General features: G+C 38.8%; 1 protein-coding gene across 9 annotated transcripts; it reads left to right on the forward strand.

Annotated features, from left to right (window-relative positions):
* Positions 1-26,503, forward strand: LOC145215257 (uncharacterized). 9 transcript variants are annotated; one of them, XM_080083944.1, is made up of 33 exons: positions 1-1,178; positions 1,533-1,707; positions 2,402-2,557; positions 3,332-3,452; positions 3,598-3,688; positions 3,993-4,188; positions 5,491-5,615; positions 5,971-6,162; positions 7,405-7,579; positions 8,056-8,159; positions 9,037-9,194; positions 10,401-10,551; positions 12,064-12,281; positions 12,932-13,171; positions 13,650-13,815; positions 14,465-14,580; positions 15,769-15,927; positions 16,383-16,465; positions 16,956-17,116; positions 19,065-19,182; positions 19,533-19,662; positions 20,002-20,213; positions 20,537-20,635; positions 20,778-20,847; positions 21,042-21,158; positions 21,222-21,363; positions 21,697-21,842; positions 22,131-22,258; positions 22,707-22,865; positions 23,629-23,679; positions 24,653-24,777; positions 25,105-25,371; positions 25,776-26,503. In XM_080083944.1, exons 1-33 carry the CDS (start codon positions 117-119, stop codon positions 25,908-25,910), a joined length of 5,748 nt encoding a protein of 1,915 aa, XP_079940070.1. In that variant the 5' UTR covers positions 1-116; the 3' UTR covers positions 25,911-26,503. The 9 variants fall into 9 exon arrangements, with proteins under 9 accessions (XP_079940070.1, XP_079940087.1, XP_079940095.1 ...); XM_080083961.1 differs by having other exon boundaries at positions 25,782-26,503; XM_080083969.1 differs by having other exon boundaries at positions 25,105-25,350.
* The last annotated feature ends 84 nt before the right edge of the window (positions 26,504-26,587 follow it).

Raw genomic sequence — 26,587 nt, forward strand, 5'->3', positions numbered from 1 at the left:
AAGCTTTGTTTTTACACAGGTACTAATTAGTAATAATTCCTTAAGGTGTTACTGAAACCCTGTCACTACCAAAACAACATGAGCCGGCAATAACACAAATCAACTCACGGATCGGAATGGCTGACAGACCGCATTACATAGCAACCACCAACAGAAATGTGACATCATCAAGCAACGTAAAGCCACGCACCAGCCCGTTGACTCCACCCAACCCTAATCAGTCCAGCGACGAGGTATTGGATTTCATTCGGGAAAAGGCTCGCCATGCTGCGAATTACTACAATACCGTCGGCTTGTCCAACGGCGACTTGATAACCGAAACACGGCGCCGTTCCAGCAGCCCTGACAAAGCAGTAAGGACATGGAGTCAAGGTAGTTCCACACACTCAACGCCCGGCAAATACGGGGTCAATTGGGTAAAGCCACGTTCCCGGCCGACCAGTCGAGATGCCGAATCGGACTATCCGATAAGTTACACCTTGCCTAAAAAGGGTCACCACCTGTCCACGTCCAGCGAAAGCCAGCCGACCAACCGGACAAGTAAATCTCGTTCTAAATCCGTCTCGCATGACCACGGTGACAGCAAACACTTGGTAATTGCTAAATCTGAAGTAAAACCTACGGACGAACGAACGGCAGTTATCCCAACTGCCAGTGTATTAGATAGTGAAAACAAGTCTGCCACCTTGGACCGGTATCCGCGTTTTATCAGTAAAGAGGAACGCATCAAATCGTCGTCGTTGACGAGAATGGGTAAATCACCTTACCAATCCGATGACTTGCCTAAAGTGAACGGTGCTACAAGAATCAACAGCCATTTACACAGATCAAACACCTCACTAAATGAAGAAAGTCAGGACCATGAAATGCATGACAAAAAGGCGATGCCACCACCCAGCCCGGACAGTACAGAAAAAGCTCGAGCTTACTTAACGCCACACAAACTGGAGCGCCAGAGATCAAACAGTGATGCTCGAAATGATAAACGCAAATCCAAAGAATACCTCTCTATGAGTTTTGATTCTGCTCATGAAACTGGGCGGTTAACCATGCCTCTCCGATGTGGCAGTGCGTCCTCACTCGATCAAGCTGTATCTCATGAAAGTTTTACTGATGCACATCGACCCACCAAGATCGACTCACATAGCCTACCACCCAGCACCAAACATATAAAAAAGGTATCATAGATATTTTGTTTTTTGTTAGATATTGTTCAAATGTCTGCAATATTTGTGGTATCAAGTCTGTGCTTAATATTCCTTAGCTTTTTTTACAAACTGTCCTTGAAAGCATCACATTGTATATACATGACACAATCAAACTGTAATACTGTCCCCTAATTACATTGCAGCTTAAATAGGTACAAAACAGTAAGCATATTAGGTAAATAGTACCACCAATCTAATGTATTTTCCTACTATACCTAATCTGTCGCTTTATTAAAACAAGTCTCTAAGTTTACAATGTCCAACTGTTCATTTGTTTTCCACTGCATCATACCCTCTTTTAACTTATGTTTTCAATGGTTACAGCATAAGTCAGATTCGAGAGGAACGAGTCCTGCCAACAGTGCAAATGTCAGTCCCAAAATGATAAGAAGACGCAACAAAGACACTGTCAGGTCAAAGTCAGATGTGCCAGATCACAAAGTCATCTTATCAAACCTGGCCAATGTGCAGTATGATGTTGTTGATGGTGTGAGACAAGGTAACACAAAAGTTTTAAAACCCTTTCAAATGAAGAAATGCTAATACAGAAATCAGCCTAAAGTATGAATGCCACTCCCAGTTATATATATATTGATGTATTGCAGTATATGCAGTAATTTTCAGCACATTTTAATTAGTCTGTGTGTTTCCTAATTGCAAAATACTGTGGATATATATTTCGCCATATCATCATCAGTTCATATTAAAATAAGACCAATATGGGGTTAAACTGTTTGCAAAGGCTTTGGCTGATCTGACCTTAATCCTGTTAATCCATACAGATGGTTTTGAACCTTAAGTAACTATTTCTGCACTATGTTTATTAATCATTAGCTTGTAGATGAAAAAACAATAAATAAACTATTCAAATGCAATAACGGTGTCTATGTTAGGCTACTAAATAATGCAACTCTTGAAACAGGTCATTGATATATTAATATATTTGCCATACGTAAAAGTACAAAAATCATGGTGTTTAAGATCATGAAGAATATATATATTCTGGAAAAAAGTCTTTTCTTATCCCTATTTTTCACATCTTATTCTTATCCACGCCAGATATATTGGTTTATCTATTTCTTGATTTTTTTCAGGAACAAAGTGATTTATTTGAAAAAAAATCGGAGCCAGTATATTTGTGCAAAACATAACAATGTGTAAACATATAATGGCAAATCATTTGTGATTTATAGAATTGGGAATGGAAGAGGAGAGGAGAAGGCGACATCACTTTGCTCACTACGATTGGCAAAGCATGTTGTTTTCCTTCCGTGAAGTCCTGCTTGCCATGGAAGGTCTAAAGCGCAAAAACACCACAACTGGTGCAAGCAAAGCTGCAGCTCTTGCAGGTGTGTTAGTCTGGTCTGGTCATCAATTGTTATTTGCAGCAAAAAAGTTGTTGTTATTTCTCCCTATTATAAATCTAAAAAAATTCTACTTGCATACCACATGGATTGTTTTTGCATTGCTCCCAGAAATCTATATCCAGAATTTTGTTTGCATTGCAAATAGCCTATTCTATGTCAATGCATAACTCTTTGTATCATAAGCTTATCAAATGTGCAAAAATGTCTATTTTGGCTTAGAAATACACAGTGAAGAGTTAAAAGGGCCCTGTGAATCATCTAACTTTGATTAGAAACTCTTGTGAAATAGAGTAAGCTGATGCAACACTTGATAGGGCTTCACATACCACTACCATGGGTATATCATAGTTTTAGAAAACAACAAAACAAAAAATAAACGAACATTTATATGTTGAATATAAAACTTCAAATAGCTTATTTTAACATCATGTGGTCATCCTGGACTGGTGATAGGCTGTTGCATTACAATGGTAAATTGTTATTGTATAATCTTAACCCTAAGCACATGGCTTCTGCATACAATATTGGATTGTCCAAGCTATTGCCAGATATATCTTAAATTTACACTATATTTCGAACACTATACATGGACCTGTTCATAAGTTTATTGATGAAAAGTGCGACCCAAATAAACTTAAAGAGTGACATGCTTTATTAATCGAGCGTATTTGGGCCATTATTTTCCGCATTGTATATCATATTTCATGCACAAAATCAAAACAATTTTATATGTATATATATATTTTTCTATTACAGCAAGTACCGACAGCCTGGGAAGCAAAGGTTCGAGTATCAATGGCAGCATGGAAGACATGTCAATATTTATTGAGGAGGATGAAGGGCTGGAAAGCAACAAGTTCAATGAGCTTGTGTCAAAGTAAGAGTTCAGTACTGCCATTACTGGGTGGTCATTGTATGAGTGATAAAAGCCAAAACAACATTGTTTTTCTTGCTGATATAACTCTATGGCACAGTGACTAGAACCTAACAATACAGTGTAAACACATTTTGTTTTTGTTCAGCTGTCCATACTTTCGGAATGAAATTGGTGGTGACCCTGAAAGAATAATATGTATTTCTGCGTCAGGTGCTAATGCATCTGTTTCAGTTCAGGTATTTTAGGCACATGTTGCTTTTGCTCTAAAACTACACCTTTTGAGTTTAATATTCCTTGTTTGTCAAGCACACAGCAAAACAGTGTATATTTAAATGTATTTTCTTATGCTTTTTTGATATTTTTTGTGTTTACTATACTTTTAAACTTGATTTGTATTACTACTTTATGTCAAATATTCTGTCCCTATTCTGTCTAACATTCTTAGCTCTCAACTACTAAATACGTTTCAGTCTGAACCTGAACTCATTTTTCTCTGTCTTGTGAAAAATTTTGCCCTAGTAAACTGATTGATCATCGCAGGTTGGAAACAACACGGACAATACCACAACTTTGGCCCAAAAGGTGTTAAGTAACCACACGTTCCTCTCTGTATTGGAAAGTGGCAATTACGAAAGTCTTCTTCCACCTGGCTCTCCACAGGCTGGACAAGTTGGCTTTGGAATAGCAAAACGAGATGAAGGGGCACACTATTACCGGCTATATTTTTTCGACAAAGGTAAATTTATAAATTTTGTTCATTCTTCTGTTCGCACTGTAGTTTATTGTTTATAGAAAATATTTGGCAATACAGATAGCTGTTTGGTTAGTTTGTGTGCATTAAGTTTTTGAAACATATGTCCAGCTGTTAAACATATTTGTTGTATTGCATTGCATTTCAAACACATGTACATCTATAATTTTTACCCAATTGTTTTGAAGCTATTTGTCAAGGAAGTTTTTTGGTGGCGTGTTAAATTTGACACAGCTTAAATTTAAAATTCTTTTTTACTTTAATCAATGATTCTTATACTTTGGTAACAATGATGAAAAGCAATTGTAACATTGTACAAAAACTTAACTGCTTGTACACGGAAATCGGAAATCCACATCTCATCTGCAGCTTTGCACAGCTTGCCCTGTTTTTTAATTAGGTTGTTTGCGTCACATCATGTTTTACTGGCACCCAGAGTTAGCTTCAGGAAAGGCTTTGCACAAAGTTCCTTGATCGCATGCAGAAGTTCATTTTTGTTCAGTTGTGCTTGAATTTTCCAGCCTTTATCCCTCAAATTTTTTGGTTCAAGATTTAAAATTCTTAATGCGGTGCAGACATTATTGTATGAAGTAGCTTTAATGTGGCACAAAGTAGAAAAAAGTGACACCAACTAATTCAGAAAACAACATTTCAGTTAAATTGTTTATGGTTTCAAATTAAAAATTTCAAACACGTTTTTCCAATGTTGTATTGTGTATGTAACATCCTGGTTTGTTAGCAAGTAACACTGCAGGTGCATTTTTAATTAGGCCATGCATATTGATTTGCAGTTGGGTAGAGCCTCAAATCTGATTACCTCACTATGAGTAGCACTGCCCTCTGAAACAAATTGAGGAAGTGATTTAAATGCAATTCAATTCACACATTTGCTGATAAAATGTGACCTCTTTATTTGTGGTTTGTTACTTTTATCCAACCACATTGAGGACAATCCTTTTAGAGCAGTCGTTCCTTTCTTTAAAAGTCATTTATTTACAGTTTTTTTCCAGCCTACACCTTGCCATGTGATGAATGCTTAGTGACCGGCTGTTTCAGTATAATACCTTCAATAGGACTGGCATATTATGATTTGTTTACTACATGAACTATTTAAGGTGCATTTAAGACTGTTTACAGCTTTGCCAGTCTACACCTTGCCATCTGGTGAATGCTTAGTAACCAGCTGATTCGATATAATGCCATTAATTGACCTGGCATACCTTGATTTGTTTACAGTATTAACTGTTTATGGGGTGGATTTAAGACTTTTATTTTATGTGTTTTCAGAGCACCAAAACTTCTTTGGGATCGATGAAAAGTATGGACCAGTCATTATTAGTCTTCGCCGAGAAAAGATTGAAGATTTTGGAATTGCTACTTATCAATACAGAGTGATTATCAGGACAAGTGAAGTATGTTGTCTTCCTGATGTGACAAACTCCCAAATCTGCTTGTTTAAACCATTGAATGTACTTGTATAATATTATTTGCAAAACCAAGTTGAATATATATTGTACAACCTAATTCTTAAGAAAGCTGTTTCACAAATTAATTTACTGTCTTAAAATGGACAAGAAGACACCTTTTTGAGAAATTGATTGCAGCTTTATTTATAAAGCCAAATAGGTAAAAAAGTATTCGTATTAAAATTAAACATGAAAATATTTAAAAAACGGTTTGAAGTCCTTGTTATATGCTGGCTCTTTTGAAATTTGAAGTAGTTTTGATATTTACTTGTTTCTAATCATGTTTTTTTGATATTGGCAGTTGTGTACTTTGCGTGGTTCTATACTGGAAGAAGCGATTCATCAAAATGCGACCAAGCACGGATCCGGTAAGGGATTGCCTCCCAAAGAAGTATTGGAATATGTTTGTCCCGAAGTTAACCTGTCTTGCCTAAAAGTCGCGCAAGCTACTCCGAAATGCCACGAACAACTCGTAAAAGTCGATGAACAAAATGTAAGTGTTTATTTGGTGTAGTTGCACATTTTGCGAAACGTTTTTTTTTTTAAGCGAATTTTTTAAGTTAAATAAGTATTGTTCTTCATGGCAATATACAACGTTTTTTGATATTACGACGAAACCTTCTTATTGTGACGTAACAACCAAAGTTTGTGACGTAAAAAAAATTAGCGGAAAAAAAGTTTGCCATGACGTAACGAAATAACAAAAATTTACTTTTAAGTAACAACCAAACATTCGTCACTTATGATGACGCAATAAACTTTGTATTGTGACGTCACAATACTAGTCTAATTGTTATCGCTGTAAGTGCTAATAAGTGCAGTAACGGTATAATGGACAAATGCAAATTTAAAATTAACGCTTTTTATATCCCAGCGCCTAAAAACGGCTTATACAAAGCTATGGGTAAATTGCAGCACCGGCCCACCATATGCTTCTGTGCATTAACATGTTGTTGCGTGACATAGCGGTCATGAATAATGAATTGAATGCGACGAGTTCGTCCGATCGGCGAACACCCTAAAAGTGACGGGGGATGCTTTTTAGCATCTAACCTATTGTCGAGAAATGACCCGCATCGTAACGTTCGCGTTGTTTGCTATTTGCCAGAACTACAGCAACACAGGTGTAGTATCGAATTCCTGCACGCCCCATTTAGGATTTTTTTGCCGAAACGCAATGTTGTCTGTCGGTTTAGTTTCTACAATAAGTAACACGTTGTTTATATGATAGGTCTCTAAAAAACAAAACGCATATGCTTAGTACAAATAGAACTGAGATAATGTATATTTGTTTGATGTATCATAGTGGTCGTCAAAAATGTTGCATATCTTTCATCGAATAAAAGATGTATGTAAAACACAAATAGTGGCTCGTCAGTAACTTATAAACTGAGTGTTTGTATGCCAAATATTTTTTTAAATCAACTAATTTGTACTTAACTGTATTCGCATACGTATGTTGAACAGTCCCCGTATAATGACAACCTTTTAAAGACAAGTTTGTGTGTTAAATTTAAACTTTCAAACAGCTTAATTTAACATCACAATGCACATACTAAACTGGTGATAAGCTGCTGTATTACAATGTTAAATTGTTATTGTATGATCTTAATCCCTAAGTATACTTGTACAATCCCGGTATATTGGGTGTTGCTGTATCAGTAAACCTTTATTAAATCAACACGACCGCATAACCGAAACAACCACTTAATAGGACCCCTTCCCTCTTGCACAGGTGTACAAGTCTTACAAGATCGGGGTGTTGTATTGTCGCGCCGGTCAAACCACAGAAGAGGAGATGTACAATAACGAACACGCGAGTCCAGCTTTCGAAGAGTTCCTCGCCGTCCTTGGAGACAAAGTCAAACTCAACGGTTTTAACGACTTTCGAGGCGGCCTGGACGTAAAAAGTAAGTCGATGTTACCATAATTGAGGCTCTTTCCCACTTAGACCGACTTTTGGCTGAGGTTGGGTATGATTAGGTCGGTTTTGCGGGCTTTGAGTCAGCTGTGTGATTTGTGTCAGGGATATTCATTTACTTGTGGTATGACTGGGTTGTTTGCCAGGGGATGACTGTACTTTAATTAGTGTGTCTCGATACATTCAGCTTCTTTCGGTGGTGATCCTAACATGCTACTGTGACAACAGACTGCTCCAAATATGCCAAGAAATAATATATTGCTGTCAGGTCTAATGTATAAACGAGTATTGCTTATCCAGCAGTTTTTTTGTAAATAATGAACGTTTCGACGTCCCATACAAGACGCCTTCATCAGGATATTGGCAAATATATCTTACAACACAAATTTCTTTTGTTTTTTTAATCTTTTTACACTATGCTTGTGAAAACATATTTTCACCTTTTTGTATTGTTTTACTTTGCAGCCGATTCGACGGGTACGGAGTCGGTTTTTACCGCGTTTCGTGGTTACAAAATAATGTTCCATGTTTCAACTATGCTGCCTTTCACACCGAACAACAGACAACAGGTTCGTAATAATTCCCACATAATTTGCTCTATTAAGCTGCAGACAGTGCACACTGTTTTGGACCTACAAGGTCTTATCAGTGCAGCTGGTGACAAGACACGCATTTGCTGGTATAGTCTTCTAACGACACTGCAGTCTTTTATTTGCTCTATTACTTGTTGATGTTTCGTTTTTTCAGGGAAATTTAACAGTTTTAGGTTTAATTGCCCGACTAAAAATTGGACATATTGCCATAACGACACAATTGTTATTGGTTGTTCACGGCACTCCTTACATATAAACCTACAAAGCATTTCGTATTAGACCTGTTCGGCTACTGAAATCTTGTTGATGTAACAAAAAAGCAATAGCCTTGTCTGGGCGTTTCCATTTTTCATTTCTTTTTGTATTAACTGTTGACGTCCATAATATAAGTGACAGCATAAACGTTTTGTTCTGTGTGAAGTATAGCCAGGGTTGCCATCGACTTGAAACAAAAAATAAGGACAACCGAAAAACAAAATTTTAATACAAAACGAAACAAACGTTTTTGAACAAATCTTGATAATATGCAATATTTTGGCCAAATACAGTCTGTTCCAGCAACTCCCAAAAAATACTTCGTGCATCTCATAACAGCTCAGGTCTAGGTTTACTTTTACTTGTAGCAGGGATTTGACTAGTAATTGTTGAAAACAAGACAAAATAAGGACGTCAGTCAAAAATAAGGACATTTGTTAGAAATAAGGACAATGAACTTTTGTAAGGCACACCCCCTCAAAACAAGGACAAATCTTAGAAATAAGGACTGTATGGCAACCCTGAGTATAGCCGTATTTTTTCGTCAGAGCCTTACATTTTTCGTTTAATTACTTTAACATATGTTCTAACTGCACAGCTGCTGCGCAAACGACACATAGGCAACGATATTATGACGATCGTTTTCCAAGAACCCGGTTCGGAGCCGTTTAATCCGAAGAACATTCGATCCCACTTCCAACATGTTTTCATCATCGTACGGGCATACCAGCCTTGCACAAGCAACACTTGTTACAGGTGTGTGGAGAATTAAGTTCGTATGTAGGAAGCACTGCAGGGGTGTCTTGAATCCGTTTCGACTGTGCTTGTCCTCAATTTGTGTGCTCTTGAGATTAAACACTGATAGGTCTGATTACACTAGTCAGGCGATTCGCTACGTTTTTCGTGGAAACGTTTGTTGCACACAAAAGAATTTTAGATGTGAATTAGCTATGACCGAAAAGTTTTTGAATTTAGATATAATTTTTAGTTTTTTTTAACGAACAATTGGAAACTAAATGTAATTTGAAGGGCGAACACTAAATAACTGCTTAAGAAATCTTGAGCATAAGTTAGTGGTTTTACCGCACTGACCAATTATTCCGTTTCTAGTACGTTTTTCCTTTTTATTACATTTTCACAAAAAATCACTTTATATGTACTTCGTCAATGTGGTGAGCTTGTACTTTTTGTTTGCAAAACAGTTTTTTCCACCTAAAATATTCTATGTCGGTTTTTATGTCGGTTTTTTAACAAAGCCTGTCGTTGCAAAGTTTCTGTTGTGCATAATAGATCACTTTCTACAGAGCGGAGCGGTATACTTGCTTCAAAAAATTGGCCCGGTGCGCTCTAAATCCTTGAAATTCGCCAAAATCTATTTAGACATAAGAATTACACCGCAGTAGAAAACGTCACAATTGCTCTGTGACCTCGCAATTGATTAATTGGGTAAAAGGGAGAACCTGGGCCCCCCGGACGGTCGATGATCGATCGTTGGAGGCCAAGAACGGCGCTCCAGGTCGGAAGTGAGACAGTAACCTGATTAGTAGCTTCATTAAGAGCGCTCATCGAACGAAAAACCGGAAAGTGAGTTGGAAAGTCCCTATGTGCTTAGAAAACAATAGGATCGAAGTTTGCATTTGTCAAGACCCGTGATTTTAGTTTTTGATTTTGTCGAAATACGTGATGATCGAACACAACTGCAAATGTTGGTTTCAATCAGACACCGTGCCTCACGTAACGCTCGATTCCAGCACTATGACGTCACAAACACATACGACGTAACAATAGATTAGTCACTTTATTGTTCTCAAATATTTGGTTTCCGCTTTTGATGTTTGCGTCGATTTTCCAACTATTTGAAACTTGCTTTTTTATGTTTCTCCTCAAACTGATTTTGTGCTTTACACGTCTTTAAGATTATTTTTTCAAAATTTTTTTGAATGTTTATCGTTTTTTTTTCAGAATCGCTGTAACGAGATCTCGCAATATCCCGCGTTTTGGTCCTCCTATCCCGGAATGTTCCATGTTTCCGAATTCCACCGCGTTCCGTGAGTTCCTTCTCACTAAAATCATCAACGGCGAAAACATGGCGCACACCGCTGGAAAATTCAAGGTAAAATCTTCGTTTGAGTGGCTGGAAATTGCGTACAAGACAGGGATATACGCAAACAACACATACAACTTTGCAAAGAAGTGTCTTTTTATATTTTACAATACTTATAATAGTGACAAAATCTGTCCAATCGCTGGTTCGTGCCTGTTGTCACATGAATTTTAAAGGAAAGTCAACATGAATAAATTGAAACGAAAATTGCTTTCTGTCGAAAAAATGTCTAGGTCTGTAAGCGTTGCAAATTTGCTTAGTGAAATTTCTCTCAACTCGGAAAAGAGCACAGAGCTAACTTGTATTACGTTTGCTATAAGAAATATTTGCAAAAAGTGGAATGTATATTAGGGGGCAAAACGCTTTTTCTTTCCTGCCATTTTATATTACCATTCTAATCTACAAACAAGAGCTAAAAAGGCTTGAAAAATATTTTACCCAATGTAGTTTCCCTTTACAGTTTAAACAACGTCACGTATGTTTTCCAACTTATGTTGCGATGTGATTCAGTGATTATTCTTGTTGTCGAACCCACAGGCAATGTGAGTCACCTCATTTATCTTCACACCTTTAAATTGCGCACGCTGGCCCAACGGAAATGCGTAGATATGTGCTTTTAAAAGTTTCTTGACCAATTGTTGGATTGGCTTTATACATTTCCACTTAATTAGATTCGCCAAATAGTGCGTAAACAGTATTGAATGATTCTCAAATTGCATTCTGTTAACATCTCTAAAACAGTTTGTCATTTCCATGTGGGTTTTGCAACCGTAGATTTTTGTTGTTCTAAACCAGTGGTTCCCAAACTGTGGGTCATGGCCCAGTAGTGGGCCACCAAGACATTTTCAATGGGCCACAGAGCCATTTGAATAGATTCTACTGTTTTGTAATACTGTAGATGTTATGCGCTTTGTTTTGAAAAACGTAATTTTTGCAAAGAATTCTGAATGTTGTAGCCAAATTTCAGCAGCATGTATCTCATTAAAAATAAATTGCTGGATAATTTCGCCTGTTTTTGAGTTATTTTTTTGTTGGTGCCCAAATTTACAGCACGTGGTGGGCCACGAATCGCTATTAAATAGACATTTGGGCCACAGACCAAAAAAGTTTGGGAACCCCTGTTCTAAACCAACAAAAATTAGAAAATGCTTAAATTGCTACGATTTCAAGCGACTTGCGATTAATGCCACTAATGTACTGCATCACACAGTTCAATATTGTAAGTCGGTCCGGGTTTTTCCTGGTCTGTGTTGTGCTTTGGTTTGAATAAAACTTTCTTGGTTTAGGCCTGGCTTCACACAAAGCCGCATTTATGTCGCAATTTAGCCTTATCTAGCTTTCAAGCCTATTACAGGTTGAAACATTCGGTTCGGCGGGCATGAATGCATGTCTAAACCATGTCGATTTTGTCGATTTTTTTCGTCTTGTTTAGTATAGCAAATGATATGTGTGATGGATAGCCAATAAATATGAAGTAGTGTAAATAAATTGTAAAGTCACCTTTTTGGTTTCCTTATCTAGGCGATGGCGATGAACACCCGACAGGAATACCTTCGTGACCTTTGTATCAACTACACAACACAGAACGGTCTGGATACCAACGCGAAATTTGGTCGCTTTTCGATCTCGGCCGCTTCCCGCAAAATCCGGGACAACAAGGAAAAGCAAAAACTTCGACCGACTCCGGAAATCCTAAGCAGGGGCGCCCTCTCGTGGCACGTCAATGTAACTGATTACAGGTAAGAACTAAGGACCTTTTATGAACATTGTTACCACCAGAGTTGTTTGTATTTACGAGTACCTCACCGTTTTTATTACACACAACAAGTTGTCATTTTAACGGAAAATTACGTCAGGCTAAGTATTGATTTTGATCTGAAATAATAGTCTTAAAAATGCATTTTTTTACACTAACTGACCCAGGACAGACGTTGTAAGACTGTCCTCTGTTAGTATTTACTCTGTTGTATTGTGTGTGTTTTTTCTTCTGTCAGAGCATAAAAATACATAGTGACGGTTAGACAAATTGTATGTACGAAAAACATTATATAGTACATAGTAAATGTTTCCTTCTACATGAAATCTCCTTGCAAGTAAAGCAAAGGACTGCAATGATTCAGGGTCTTTAATTTACGACTGCAGGAATTTTGAGTAAAAAACACTGAATCACTCGCTGTACATTAGATACTACGTGAGAGTTTTTATTCGTAGGAATATGAAGTATGTGTACTAGTTTTTAACCTATTTTAAGACAATTAAGTTTACAACCCTCAAGTTAACCTCCATATTCTCAGAAACTGTCAAGCAACAAAAAATCCCAGTGTTAACGTAGAACCAAAAAATACACAAACGATCAAACGCAATTTTTCATCCTCGCTTATGTTCACAGCACTTCGGACATAGTTCCCTGTTTGCTTGGCATGAGCGACTGTGTGCTCACGATCATCGAAATCAGCTCGCGTCAGTTGATATTTAGCATCCCCTGTCAGGCGGTCCTGGGTTGGACAGTGCCACTTCCGTCAGGGGACCTACACAGCTACAAACGAAGCTTGCATGTCTACTACGGACGCGGTGAGCGCGTGTCCGTTCAGATCGATGACGTGGAGTCACGTGATGAGATTGTGTTGAGGTAAGTTGCAAAAATACTTTCCATGGCTTGTGTGTTTGAAAAAACGCCAACTCTAACGCTGGTTTTGACATTTTTAAAGTACAACATGCGTTAAAAAATTAATCACGACAATAAATAACGCCATTGCTGACTATATTGTCGTGTCTGTCATCTTTTTAATGCACCTACAATCAAAAGAAGAGAATTTGACAAAACAGTGAAAAATTTGCTATAATTTGCACCCCTGTAGTCAAAGTTTTACCATTTGCCATTGAAGCTTTTACTGCATGGGTCTCAAATTACCATTTCCCTCCGTTTATCTGCTGTGTTTACTGGTTCTTTTCAAATAGACCATATTTTAAGCTTTTCAATCATTTTTTATCCTTGCTTGATCGTAGCTGGCTGATTACACACTGGGTCTATACATTAACGCGCGTTGAAAAATCCAAAATCCTTTTCTGTTGGCGTCAAATTGATTTTCATCTGTGATTTTTCTAAGATTGGAGCGTTTCACGAAGGGATCGGAGACCGTATATCGGCAGCTTCGTCGCAACGCGAAAGGAGAACTCGGATTTCATGTCAATTACGAAGGAATTGTGATGGATGTTGAACAAAGTGGGAATGCTTTCCAGGACGGATTACGTCAGAGCAGCAGGCTCGTCGATGTAAGCACGTTATTATCAAAACATGTCAGCACGAAAAACTACCAGAAAATTTATGTATTATGATCGCGTTTGGCCAGTGGTTTCCGAACGGGGTAACACTGGAGGTCAAATTTAACATGTTCCAGGGATAAAAATATGTAGCAAAGTGTAAGGAATGGAAGATTAGGGTGTTTGAGAAACTTGAGGTAAATTTGGCTATCGAAATCGACCAAGGGGTAAAGAAGAGTGTAAGTGTTGAAAAACCTATGCATTGCTGGACAGTTGACAAAAAAATTGCCTAAACGCGAAAGGTATATTTCATAAAATTGTATTTGTGTAGTATGAACCAAGTTTAAAGATATTGACAAATTTTCAAAAAAATAGCTTGGTTTTTGTAGTCTGAGGTATAAGTTGTTAGATTTATTTTTGCAAACAAAGCAAACAATGATTGTAAAGATTCGATCCAACAATTTTGTAGATTTTATGAATAAACACGTAACCATTAAAAGAACAAAAAATGAAAGTGGCGATTGCAAGAAGTTATGGAAAATCAACTATCCAATATGGAACGGAACTTTGTGCACCACACACATTTGACACATAAATCGATACCGCAAATTTTTCCTTGTCGTATTTCCGCAATTATCTCATCTGTCAACGTCATTTGTAGATTAACAAGGTTGCTGTAGCAACGATGACGCACGAGGAGATTATCGATCTTCTTCGAACATCGAAAGTCGTGAAAGTTGTGGTGATTCCCCCAAATGACGACGGGACGCCACGAAAGTAAGTCAACATTTCTAACATAAATTCTAAAGGTGGATCAAAACTGCAAATATTATGTTGGTCGAGCATCTCACGTTAATGCTCTGTGCTCGACCGATCACGCTCGATGCATTGTGACGTAACAAGCATTTCCTATTCCGCGCTAGTTTTGTAACTTTTTGAGGTCAATTACCTGCGGTGTACTGTACAAGCCTAAGAAGTACGCGTTTTTCCACCATCTAACGCAGTGGTTCCCAACCGGGGTGCCGCGGCACCCTGGGGTGCCAATTTAAGTGGTCAAGGGTGCCGCGATATATTGCAATATTGCAGTCCATTATTTATTTTTAACCCGTTAAGTGCGGAATTTATTTATTTCTAACCGAGTTTCAGTGCGTATCAAGTTTCGCGTCTCGCAGTTATTCCCGGCTCCTTATTTCATACAATTATTTGAAATACAGAAACCTCAAAAAATTGATCTAGTTTTGCCAGGGTGCCGCAAACTATTTATCTCTTTGATAGGGTGCCGCAAGGTCAAAAAGGTAGGGAACCACTGATCTAACGCATATAAAAATCAGTCAATTTTGTTCTTGAATACACTTTCGAACACTAATTTCGTATGTTAGCAGGGCATGAATATGCCAATTCATGCTCGGGTCAGTTTGTGCAACTGCTCGGCCGAGCACCGAGTACTCGGGTTCTGACTCGGCTCGGCCCATTTCTAGTGGCCTTACGCTCAAATATGGTCTCTATTTAACAAATTTGTCGTTCAAGTGGTGTGATGCTAGAAAAACTACCAGTTGTTCTTTAAGAACCACCAGAACGATAGCTTTTTTTCGGAGCAATGAGATAAATTTTCAACCTGGTGGGCGAAATGTTTGTTCAATATTTATTCTTCTAGTTTTGATGTATTCTGGGCATTGAAAGCGCAACACACACGCAGCGATTTGGTTGCGTTTCCGCGAAATATCGTGACTGGGCTTTTTCTGCACGTGGTCCCAAACTATTTATGTTCTAAATAATATGCGCTAAATTAATCTCACTGGTTTGAATAGAAAACATCAAGCCATGACAAGCGTTTTTCATGTCACTGCATAAAAAGCTATTTAGTACAAACAGCGAATTTTTAGCTTTCATAAAGTCGCCTTTGATTGTTTTTTGGTGGTGTTTTTGATTGACCGTTAAAAAACCATGTTGTATTTTGACCACTAGGTGCAGCATGGAGCTCTATCATCTCTCGCCGATTATGGAAGTTGTTCCGGTGCCACAGGGCATGAACTTTGAACCCGTTCACGAGCGGGCGCAGAGCGAACCCGCACAGGCATCCAACACCCAAGTTTATGACGTAGTAGATTCCGGAGCTGACGTCAGGTACACTTTTTTATCACGACATAAAATAAGGGGTTTTCAAGTTCTAACAGACCATAAAAATTCTAAAGTCTTATTGCGTTACAAATTGCAATGCATTCTTATTGCGTAAAATATGTTTTTTGTTTCATGTTTTAAGAAAAATCCCGAGGAAAAAATAAATTAATACAAGTGTATTTTGTATGGGCCGATGTGTATTATTACCGCAAGTTTGATTCTGGACTGAGACTTTAACGTAACTTTAACTAATATGAAGTATATGTTATAAGGATAAACCGTCGTGGGTTGTTTTCTTTCAACTGAACTATTTGAAATTTGCGCTTTATATGATTACCTCATGATTATGTATAATGAAACAATTCAACTGCAGCAAGAATGGGTTTGAATGATTTTCATCGTAACTTTGTTTCACCGCCAAACGACTCAGCTTGGTAAATCCCTATAACAATGTATTTCAGGCATCAGCGAAGTGACAGTTACAACACGCACGCGCCCAAATACCGATACGACGCAGTTCCTGATACTAGCAACCACACAGCAGGTGATCAATTTGCATTAGTAAACTGTTTTCTAAAAGGTTTTACATCTGACAATGCGAAAATCAGAAGCGAAACACGCTTAAGGGGTTTCGTATAACAAACCTATTGTCTAATATTATCATACTATTTGTCTGACAAGTATTGAAATGCTGTTATTATAGACATAACCAACTATTATGGATACCTTTCCCTAAAGGGGACACATGTTGTCCGTATTTTTTATCTTCTTTTTTGTCTTACGCTGGTTTGTTTCATAAATTTGGTCAAGAAACGGTGCTTTAAACTTATTCAAACTTACGCACACGTTAGATAATTAACCAAAGTTGATCCTTCTAAAGTTTGACTCGAAATGACCCAGCGGTTCACCCACAATCCCCAAAATATGAAATTTTAAAACCGCTGTACTAACTGACGTACATGGCCCAGGAGTTTCCACTTTGTTGGTTGATGCATTGTAAAGTATTTTAATGTTTAACCGTTTATCACACTTAGATCCTATTCGAGAAGTAACCAAGACAAAGACGCGGAAAAGCGGAAAGGTAAAGAACGCCCCTGTCGACAGCCGGATGGCCCTTCTCACGACTGCTACGAGACTAGCTGTGGTGGGTTTGACGCAGAATTACGCAGGAGGCAGGACGCCACCTCGTGCGAAGGTGTTTTATTTCTTCTTTTTACTTTTTCGGCTTCAGGGGGGCGGGGCGTGGGTGGGTCCAAAAAGTCGCATCACATTTATAAGGTTACAGTTATTCTTGCAGTTGGTGCTATATAGAGTCACTTTCCTATTTAGCTCAATTGGTAAAACGTTAGCTATAGATAAAAAGTGTTAATATTTCTGAAAATGACTTTGCGTTATGTGTGCCCCAGATTGGTAATATCGGATAAAAACAGTGTAAAATGGCGGTTGGTAAGGTCTTTGGTTACGCATTTACTTGATCCTGTTGACAACCTTTTTAACGTGCGCATCCAATTTTTCTTTGCCAAAACGAAATGTAGCTTTTTGATAAAAAGTTTCACAATTTTCAGAACAAAAATATATGGTTCAAATTGGTAATGTTGAGTTTAAACTTTAAATTTAAATTTAACTTAATTCTAATACAAAACTTTTCTAACGTGCGCATCGCGTCGAGTTTTTCTTTGCCATAACGAAATGGAGCTTTTTGATAATGTGCTTGGAAATGTTTTCCGCTGGCAAAACATGCAGCCTTCCCCAGCGCCCTTAATGAAATTCTCCCAAGATTCTGGCTGTGACGTCACGTTACGTCACAATTAGTTTCGGAATGTTCGGACAAGGAGCCGCGAAAGGTGCCTGTGGTTAACTGTTAATTTCAGTTTGATGCTAATACAAATCACCCTACAACAACTAATTTGCATGTTTCTCTATATTATATATACAGCACACTAATTTGCATCGCTTTGCACTGCTAGCTGCTTATCTGCACTGTTTGGTTCGCCTGAATGCGTTGCCACACGTAATCCACCGCTACTGGCTGGAATTATTGTCACGTGGTTTCGATTAACCAATGACCGCAGACCTACACCACATGCATGTTAATAACCGCTAGAGCTTGCCGTAAGCATGTTGATTTCATACAAAAGAAGATTTCAAATCCACTTCGGCCACAAGTGCAAACGTTTAGTCCGTATGTCAGCATGGAAGAAAAAGAATAACGGTCGTTATTAGAAATGGCCACAACTGCAAGGGTTGTATTTGATCGCGAACCTACTTCATGACGTTAATACTGGCCATTATGAGTTCATATACGTACGAGGTAGCAATTGATTAGTCGTAAATTTTTTATTCTTCTCTCAACTGAAAATTGTCAATTTTGATCTAAGAGCAAGATTTGCATGACAAACTTGCCAATAAAAGGAAAACTGATTTCAACATTGAAACCCAGGTGGCCTATAGTAGAATTTGTTCGAGCTTGGAGCATCAAAGGTAACGATGATTGGTGGTAAGCACTCAGATAGACGCTGTCCAAAACGAACTATTCGCGTTTATCCTAGGAAAAGAAAGCATAGTTTGTAGGGATGGGTCGAGCCGAGCCAGAACCCGAGTACTCGGTACCGAGCATCGTTGTTTTTAATGCTCGGTGCTCGGCCGAGCAGTTGTACAAACTGACCCGAGCGTTAAATTTGCATATTCATGCCCTGCTAACATACGAAACTAGTGTTCTAAAGGGTGTCTATGAACAAAAACGAATGATTTTTCAAATGTTTTAGATAGTGGAAAAACGCGTACTTAAAGGGCATGTACAGCTTAATAAAACAGCGCCGGTGACGTAAGAGACCTTGTGGAGCTGAAACGTAGAAAGGGGATTTTTTGTGACGTCATAATGCACCGAGCGTGCTCGGCCGAGCACCAGAGCATTAAAGTGAGATGCTCGGTGCTCGACCAAACAGAACATTTGCAGTTTTGGCACATCCCTAATAGTTTGTGGGACATCTGGAAAGATGTTTAAGGATTTCAAAAACATTTACTTGTGTAGGTTAGAGAACATGCTGCCATACGGGCTAGGTGTTGCAAACTGACAAAGTGGATCTGTAGTCTACGCATGATCTAATATAACAATGACTCAATTGAGAGTTTTGTGTTTTCAGACTTTGGCGGAGAGCAACGGCCACTCAAGTGCCTCAAACACTTTGTCTAGCACCAAGTCAACGTTCAGTAATACCAGCAGTCACAGTGGCGCTGATATTGACTTCGCTGATGGGGAAAGTAAGTGAGGAAAAAAGGGTTTATTTAAAAAAGAAGTTGTCCGATTTTTTTTTAAACAAACAATTCAACAGAATGTGTAGTTCAGTTGTAAGCCAAGTTCGGACTTGTAGTTGAATTAAAACCTTTCGAACCTAACTTCACAGTTCATCTCATTTGTGTCGTAAATTCACATTTCAACTTTTGGCCTGAAAATGGGCATTATTTCTTCGGGTTTGGACCAGCTGCAACTCTAGTGTGATCTGTCATAGATTTAAAACAATAAAACCAATTGATTTCATGTAGTACTTTATTCTAATGACAACCTAATTCTTATAGAACTAGTTAGATTGTTTCTTTTTTGCTTCCGTCAGCAGATAAGCGGACGTTGGGTGTCGCTAACCTTCACTCTGCTAGCAGCTTGTCAACTGATAGCGGATTAAACAGCAATAATAATTCCTCAAGCACAATTAGCCGGGCATCGACCGATACTCCCACGATCAGGTATTTCTGTCGATTTCTAAAACCCTTATATCGGCAACGAATTTATTGACAAGTTGGCGCAACAATTTACTGATAATGTCAATTATGTAAACAAAATTCAAATTTAAACGAATCTGGTTAATCGGATGATCCGTTGAATTATATAGGTGTCGTAAGCCCCAACCGTGGCCATGCGGTTAATTGCACAAAAAACTTGACAAACTGGTGTTGCGATTAACCGGATTCGTCTTTATCGTTTTGGTATCGTTAAATGTACTATTTTTTTTAAAGTAAAAAGTTTACCAGCTGAAAAAGTTTGCTATTCTTTACACTAAAAAACAAACGTAATTTCGTTTCCAGCAACCGCTCACAAACCAACCAATCACCGTTGTACGATGAAATCTGGGGAACGCCGTATTACTCGCTGAATAAAAACTCGAACAACAGCAACAATTCCAACACACCTATATCTGTTCCGCGTGTGCCGAGGAAAAAACAACCACCGACATCCGGAAGTGACGCAATTATACGCGGAGTAAACTGGAACGCCAAACCCACGAAACTTGCACTTGGTAAAAAAATACTTTACAATGTTTGAATTTGATACTACGTACGGCCTGTAATAAGAATCATTAGATGCAAAGTTGTTAACCTTTTCAAAGAATTTTTTTTCTTGTTAGTGTGAGAAACTTACCACTTGTGGAAAGAAACCGTTTAATGTTTTTCGCGCCAAGACTTTGTCTGACTTTTGTTTACCGTTATGTGATGCTTAACAGATTTTACTGAGCACGGGGTAGAAACTTGGAAAGTACCCGCTTGGCCTCTTTTCAACAGCAATTTATTGCAGTGGTTGCCGTTTAAAATGTTTTTCTGTTTAAATTTTGGTTTCTACCAGACACACCGAACGAAAATCCTAAGAATCACGCGTATTCTGTTGAATGCACGCCGTCGGCTGAAGTCAACCGCACGCTCAAAGTGTACATTGCTGGAACAGGTAGAACGTTTTCCAAAGTTTATTTCACACAAAAACCGTCTCTGCGGTAACCACTTAAATATAAGTTGATGTCGCATTTGTCTACGACCTGTGTGCCTGAAATAGTGAAATAAAATTTACCGTTGTTTTTCTCTCGTTTCAGAAGCTCACAAGAAAGCTCGTTTTTACCAGAGTCAAATGTCGGCTCCGTCGACTCCGGCTGGTCACGAGCGGTAAGTTTCAATAAGCCACTGCTCAATTTTGTACAAAGAGTTCAACAAACATTTACTAACGTGCACAAATATTTCGATTTTCTAGAGATAACGAAAAAGTGTCTGTTTAAGTCGTTTCTAGTGTATAATATATGTGTGAAGTTAAATTTTGTTACCGATGGGGCACATCTATGTACGATTCGCATATTTTTCAGTCCTCAAATTCCTGTGCATCACACGCACTCCGCGAGTCTGCAGACTAGCCCCACCAAGTGGCAGACACCACCTGAACCCACGAGACGGAACAAACCGCCAAGTCCAAGGCCTCGAAGGTAGAACCCTTGAAAAGTTTATCCATTTACCATTTATAACAACTACTGATATTGATATTGCAGGCGAACTGTGGTTCCCAACACACGAGTGAAAACCGCCAAATCGGGTGAATACCCTTACTCGCAACCCTCCGCCGGCTCTTCAACGTCGAGTGACATCCAAAATACCTTGATTCGATTGATCGCCGAAAGTTCCAATAGAAGCGTAAGTATCGTTTACGTTTTATCATAACAGGTGTTGCTTTCTGTGTCCAGCATCAACACCTTTGCCATACCGTCGTTTTGATGAATTATTTAATCAAAAAGCAAAACAAACGACCTAAATGACACAAATTATTAGTTGTTTGGTGGTCAAGCAAAGCTTTAGCTTGACTTACTACCCTTCGATGTTTTCGTTTTACTGCGCTATTTTGGTCCCTTTGAAATTGATAAAATGTGAAGTTCAATTAGTTTACCTGTTACAAACTCTACTTAAAAATAATATAATTTACTTTATCTGCTTGTTTTGAACTTTTGACTCAATGACTGTTTTGTCCAGTCATCATCCGGAAAGCGATCTTCGCCGAATCGTAAATCACCAACGAGATCAGCGAGCAGCCACGGTAATTCCCCTACACGGAGAACGCCATCGACCGAGATTTCTCCAAGCCGGTTTTATTCTCACAGCGCTTCGTCCAACTCGAGGTCCGTCTCTTTCTGTAGACTTAATCATTTTGCGTAAAGTATGCGAACTCTCAGCCTTCCTAGTTTAAATGAAACTAATTACGAGTGATTAATAGATAAAAAAACATACATAAAATACAGTATTTAAACTCCTGCTACAGGCCTAATGTCTTAGCATCTGTTGCTTTTCCGGCACGTAACATACACAAAACAGTTTGGATGGAAAGTTAAAGAAAACCTTACCCAAACAGTTTTTAAAGTAGAGGTTAAAACAAAAATATTAATTAGGGTACACATATGCTTGTGCAGGTTAAAAATGCAACGGACCGTGTCTGACGAGAGTCTTTGCGGTGCGCGGGTCGAGAATGTGATTCAAGCTCGTCAAGACAACGTCACTCGAACGACTGAACCTCCTCGAACTCTGTATTCCCACCAAGGTACTTAGACCCTTAATTTAAAACTCGGCCATACCCCAGTCATGACGATGTAAAACACGCATACGGCAGTGAACTTTGACCTCGTGTGGCTGGAAAATAACGAGATTTAATGTGTTACGTCGACTACCGAGCACAGCCGGGCTATGATTAGAATATCACATTTTGCCGTTTTCGATGTCAAATAAACACACGTTCGTAGATTGCAATTCAACGTTAGTCGAAGAATTTGCCTAAAAAGTCTTTGAACGAATTGCCAATGTTTTTCAACCCCGAATCCACAACCGCAAACGTTTCACTATGTTTTATCACCGAATCCTAGAACGGGTAAAAGCACTGTACTAAACCGATACGCTTTGTTTCGGCCGCCGAGTGAACAATTTGGCAAACAGTTGCATCATAGCGTATACGAAGCGCTTATATTCCAAATTCCAACTGGTGTGTCTTTTAGTTTCCGGTTCAGTGGACTCGTTGGCGCCCACCAGCGGACACAGTCGATACACTCGCATCACTGCAGCCCCTCCGCCTTTAAACGGGAATTCCCCCATGTTACCACTTCCCGACTCATCGTCATGGGACCGACTTCTCGATGCAGCTAAAGCAGCAGAGGGTAAGATGAAGTTTAAGTTGTTGTTATTGCCTTGTTAAAAACTAAAAAAACAATTTGATATTTAGCAACCTTAACGATCCGTTGACGAGTTTTTGTGCAGTCGAACATACTGTTATGTTCGATGACGTTATTAATTTTTGTGTAGCAGTACATTACTGTGGAAAAACGTTTCCAAGAAACTAATTCAATAGATGTAAAAACTTCAATATTTTATACAACGTTGTCAGCTTATATAACCACAGAGTAACATACAGGATTACCCTCCGTTTATGTATATAAGTCCACCATTTTTAACATTTCCAAGTCCAATGTATACATATATATGCCTAAATGTCCATGGTATTAACCAGTCTGGTAATTTTACTCCAACAAATGGAATCGAGTTTTTGAATCCAGCTAAGTAGGTTTATGTGGTGATGTAGGACCCCTTCGCACAACTTCGCGAAGACGAACAATCAAGGCCTTTGTGAGTTTTATTGTGCGTTTTAGCGTTTGTTTGTGAGAGGCGGCGTAGTTCGATTGGTTTGAAAGCTTTTAAAGTTGGCAGTTTCAGTGAATGTAAAGTGTATTTTAGTGAACAATGCAAGAAAATGACGAAATCAATGATTTTGAGCTTTTTTTGTACCATTAGAACAATGTTTTTTCTTTCAAACTTTGCTGCTTTCGTTACTGCATTTTTTCATGCTTGTGTTGACAAAAGTGTTTGGTAAAACGATACAACATGTTTGACAAAAGTCTGTGAATAGCGCCACCCTACTTTCAGATGCTCTTACGAGCGATTATCTGGATCACTTTGACGATGATGACGACGAAGGTGGGTTGTGCCGTCACAATGGGGTTTTATGATGAATGACATCATAATGAGCTATTGGTGTTAGCGATTGCTGTCTGCCGTAGCCACGCGTTGCACGTCACAGCCCGAGTTTTCGGGAATTCCCCATAGTGGTGCATGTTTACAACAGTTTTATTTTGCGAAAAAGCTTTTAGGGGAAAATTATGCCATGGTGTTTAAACAATGGGGCTGATTTTACTTCTTGCATACCAGCTTTAATGTGTGGTCAAGTAGTAGAACCAAAGTCTTTATGTAAACATGTTTTGCAAAAACTGTATTCTTTTTTCTACATTTGGGCCAGATTATGTCAGTTTTTGAGTAGTGGGTTGATTTAGGTTGAAGATGAAGAAAAACGTATTTTCAACAACGAAAGTCATATCAGCACAAATACTACAGTATTTACGTTTGCCAATGTATTAACTGATGGGCTTAAGCACTACTACACCTACTTTGTGTGTGTGTGTTTGTCCAACAAAACCTCACGGTACTATCTGTTTTAGCTGATGCGGCGCTATGGTGGCTTCGTTTTCATGCTTACTGCTTCACTGTGTCTGTCTTATTCTATCATTAACTAACTAACTAACTAACTAACATTCACATGCATTGTCACAAAACAGATAGCTTTTATTTCGCAAACACATTTTATTGTTTCAAAAATCGCTGATATCATCAATATTATTATTGCAAAATAACCATCATTAAACACCTGTAATAAACTATTTTGAGTACCAGCTCTCTTCACGTTTGTATTCAGTGTTAATATGCTCTCCCTTTGCAAAATCTGTCATTTCCACTAACCAAGCACGGGTTAACTGCTTGAAAAGACAAAGACCGCATGCTTCAAACGCATCTTAAATCGTTTTGCATTTATGAAGCTCTTTGTACAATATACTTCATACAATTACCAGTTTGCATGACTTTTCTTTTTGAGCCTAACCTTGGTGTTTTGTTGCAGTATTCGAAGCCTCCAGCGTGAAGTCGGTTTCCATGGGGACCCTTAATGACGTTGGCAACGTGGAGATGATGTCACCATCAAAGCGGAACGGGCGATTGTATTCTGACAAGCGGACAATGTCTATGGTAACCTTCATGCCTATGCAACACTTTCTAAAATTGCACCTTTGTTTTGACTTAATGGGGCATTTGGGTGTATAGCGAAAGTCATAACTGCAGTTTCATAATGTTAAATGCGTCCCACTGAAGAATTGGTGATATTAGTTAAAACGTAACTACCAGAGGACTTCACGCAGTGAACAAATGTGTTTTTTACTTCTATTGTAGACATGCAATTTCCCACATAACATACATAGTCATTCATCTGCGCAGAAATATTGTCGTAAAGTGGACATGAAGTGATGTTTAAAAACTGCATTTACACAATCAGTAAAACACATTTATGTATTACAGGAGCAATTATACGACCACGAATTTCGGGGAAACCAAGGCGACCCGAACGACCTGCTACGTAACCGGGAATCCCCATCACTCCCGGACGGGTCCTCGTTCGGTTTGGAGGAACCTTACGACTACACACGATCAGTTATGATGTCACAATCGGTGGCGGAAGTCCCTGTGCCTCAGACCAGTCATTCAGAACAAAGACTGGAGAGGATTGAACACGAGCTTCGTTTGCTGCAGGAAAAGCTGAAGAAGGTCCCGAAGTGTGGAGATTTCGTTAGTCTGCTCTGACTTTAGCTTTGAGCTATATTTCGCCTTTGTACGCTTGCTGTCACTTTACGAAACCGTGATACGGAAATTTTAAACATAGCCGACTATTGCGGCGATGTATGAAAACTAGCAATACAGTAAACCTCGGTTAAACCGGATTCGGATAATCCGGATCTCCGCATAATTCAGACAAAAATGATTTGTGGTCAGGGTTTAACTAATCGACATCTGTTATTCCGGATATTCGCCTAATCCGTACAATTTTTCCGGCCCCAATGAGTCCGGATTAAGCGAGGTTTACTGCGAGAGAACCCCGAATTTAAGCATGGTCCCCAAACCGGTAGATTTTCATTAAAACCCATGTTTTAAAAAATAACAAATTCCTAACAGCGTGTCTGATTTTTGTGCAGGAGCAGGAGTCGAAAAAGAAGCTTGAAAAGGAAGTGAACATTTTGCGACGCGACAACACCCGCTTGCAGCGTCACGTGGTTCATACGCAACCCGACACCCGTCACAAGCGTGTCAAGCGCAAACCCAAAACGTGACCGCACTATGACGTCATAAAGAAACCGCTGGTGTCCTCCCTCCCCCACATTTCAGTGTCAAGTTCCTGACCCGTCGAACTTTCGTTCCCAAAATGAAGTCACAAACGCCTTTGTTTTGCTCTGCGCCTCCATTCGAGTTCGATCCGCTGCCGAGTGACATAATCAAAATCCTGACGTCAGGCACATACGTCATCAGTATTATTGTTTCCTATTTCTCTGGAGCCGCATTGCACAATGATGTCTGTTTGACAGTTTTTATTTCCTGTTATTTGCAGCCTTTGATGACATCAACACCCTTGCCTGTGTTTTCCACGTGATCCGTTGGAGCCGTTTGATTGGACCAACCCGTGAATGACGTTTCATATAAGCCGACCAATCAAGTGTTCTAGTTGCGTTCGAGTATTTTTATATCCAAATCTCTGTCTCTCTACCCTTGGCTCGTTTTACTGTCCCCTGTTTTACGTTAATCGCCGCTCGTCACTACTGCGTGACTAAATTCCTCGTTTTACTTACATTATTATTATTATTCCTGTCGCGTATTTTTTCTTCATCAGACACATTTCATAAAATGCAATTAAACAGTTACCAACGCGTGGTGTATGGATTGAAGGCCCTCGCGCAAGTGTTTTAATGGAAGAATGCAAAAACGAAATTATCCAAAGAAGGGAACATGTTAA

This window comes from Phallusia mammillata, chromosome 1 (genome assembly GCF_965637545.1).
Source record: "Phallusia mammillata chromosome 1, kaPhaMamm4.hap1.1, whole genome shotgun sequence".
NCBI lineage: Eukaryota > Metazoa > Chordata > Ascidiacea > Phlebobranchia > Ascidiidae > Phallusia > Phallusia mammillata.

Excerpts from the sequence above, each read along its gene's own strand:
- LOC145215257 (XM_080083944.1), top strand. The coding sequence starts at position 117 with ATGGCTGACAGACCGCATTACATAGCAACCACCAACAGAAATGTGACA. Across the intron at positions 13,172-13,649 it reads CGTGATGAGATTGTGTTGAG|ATTGGAGCGTTTCACGAAGG; the intron begins GTAAGTTGCAAA and ends GATTTTTCTAAG. Across the intron at positions 21,159-21,221 it reads CCAAGTCCAAGGCCTCGAAG|GCGAACTGTGGTTCCCAACA; the intron begins GTAGAACCCTTG and ends TTGATATTGCAG.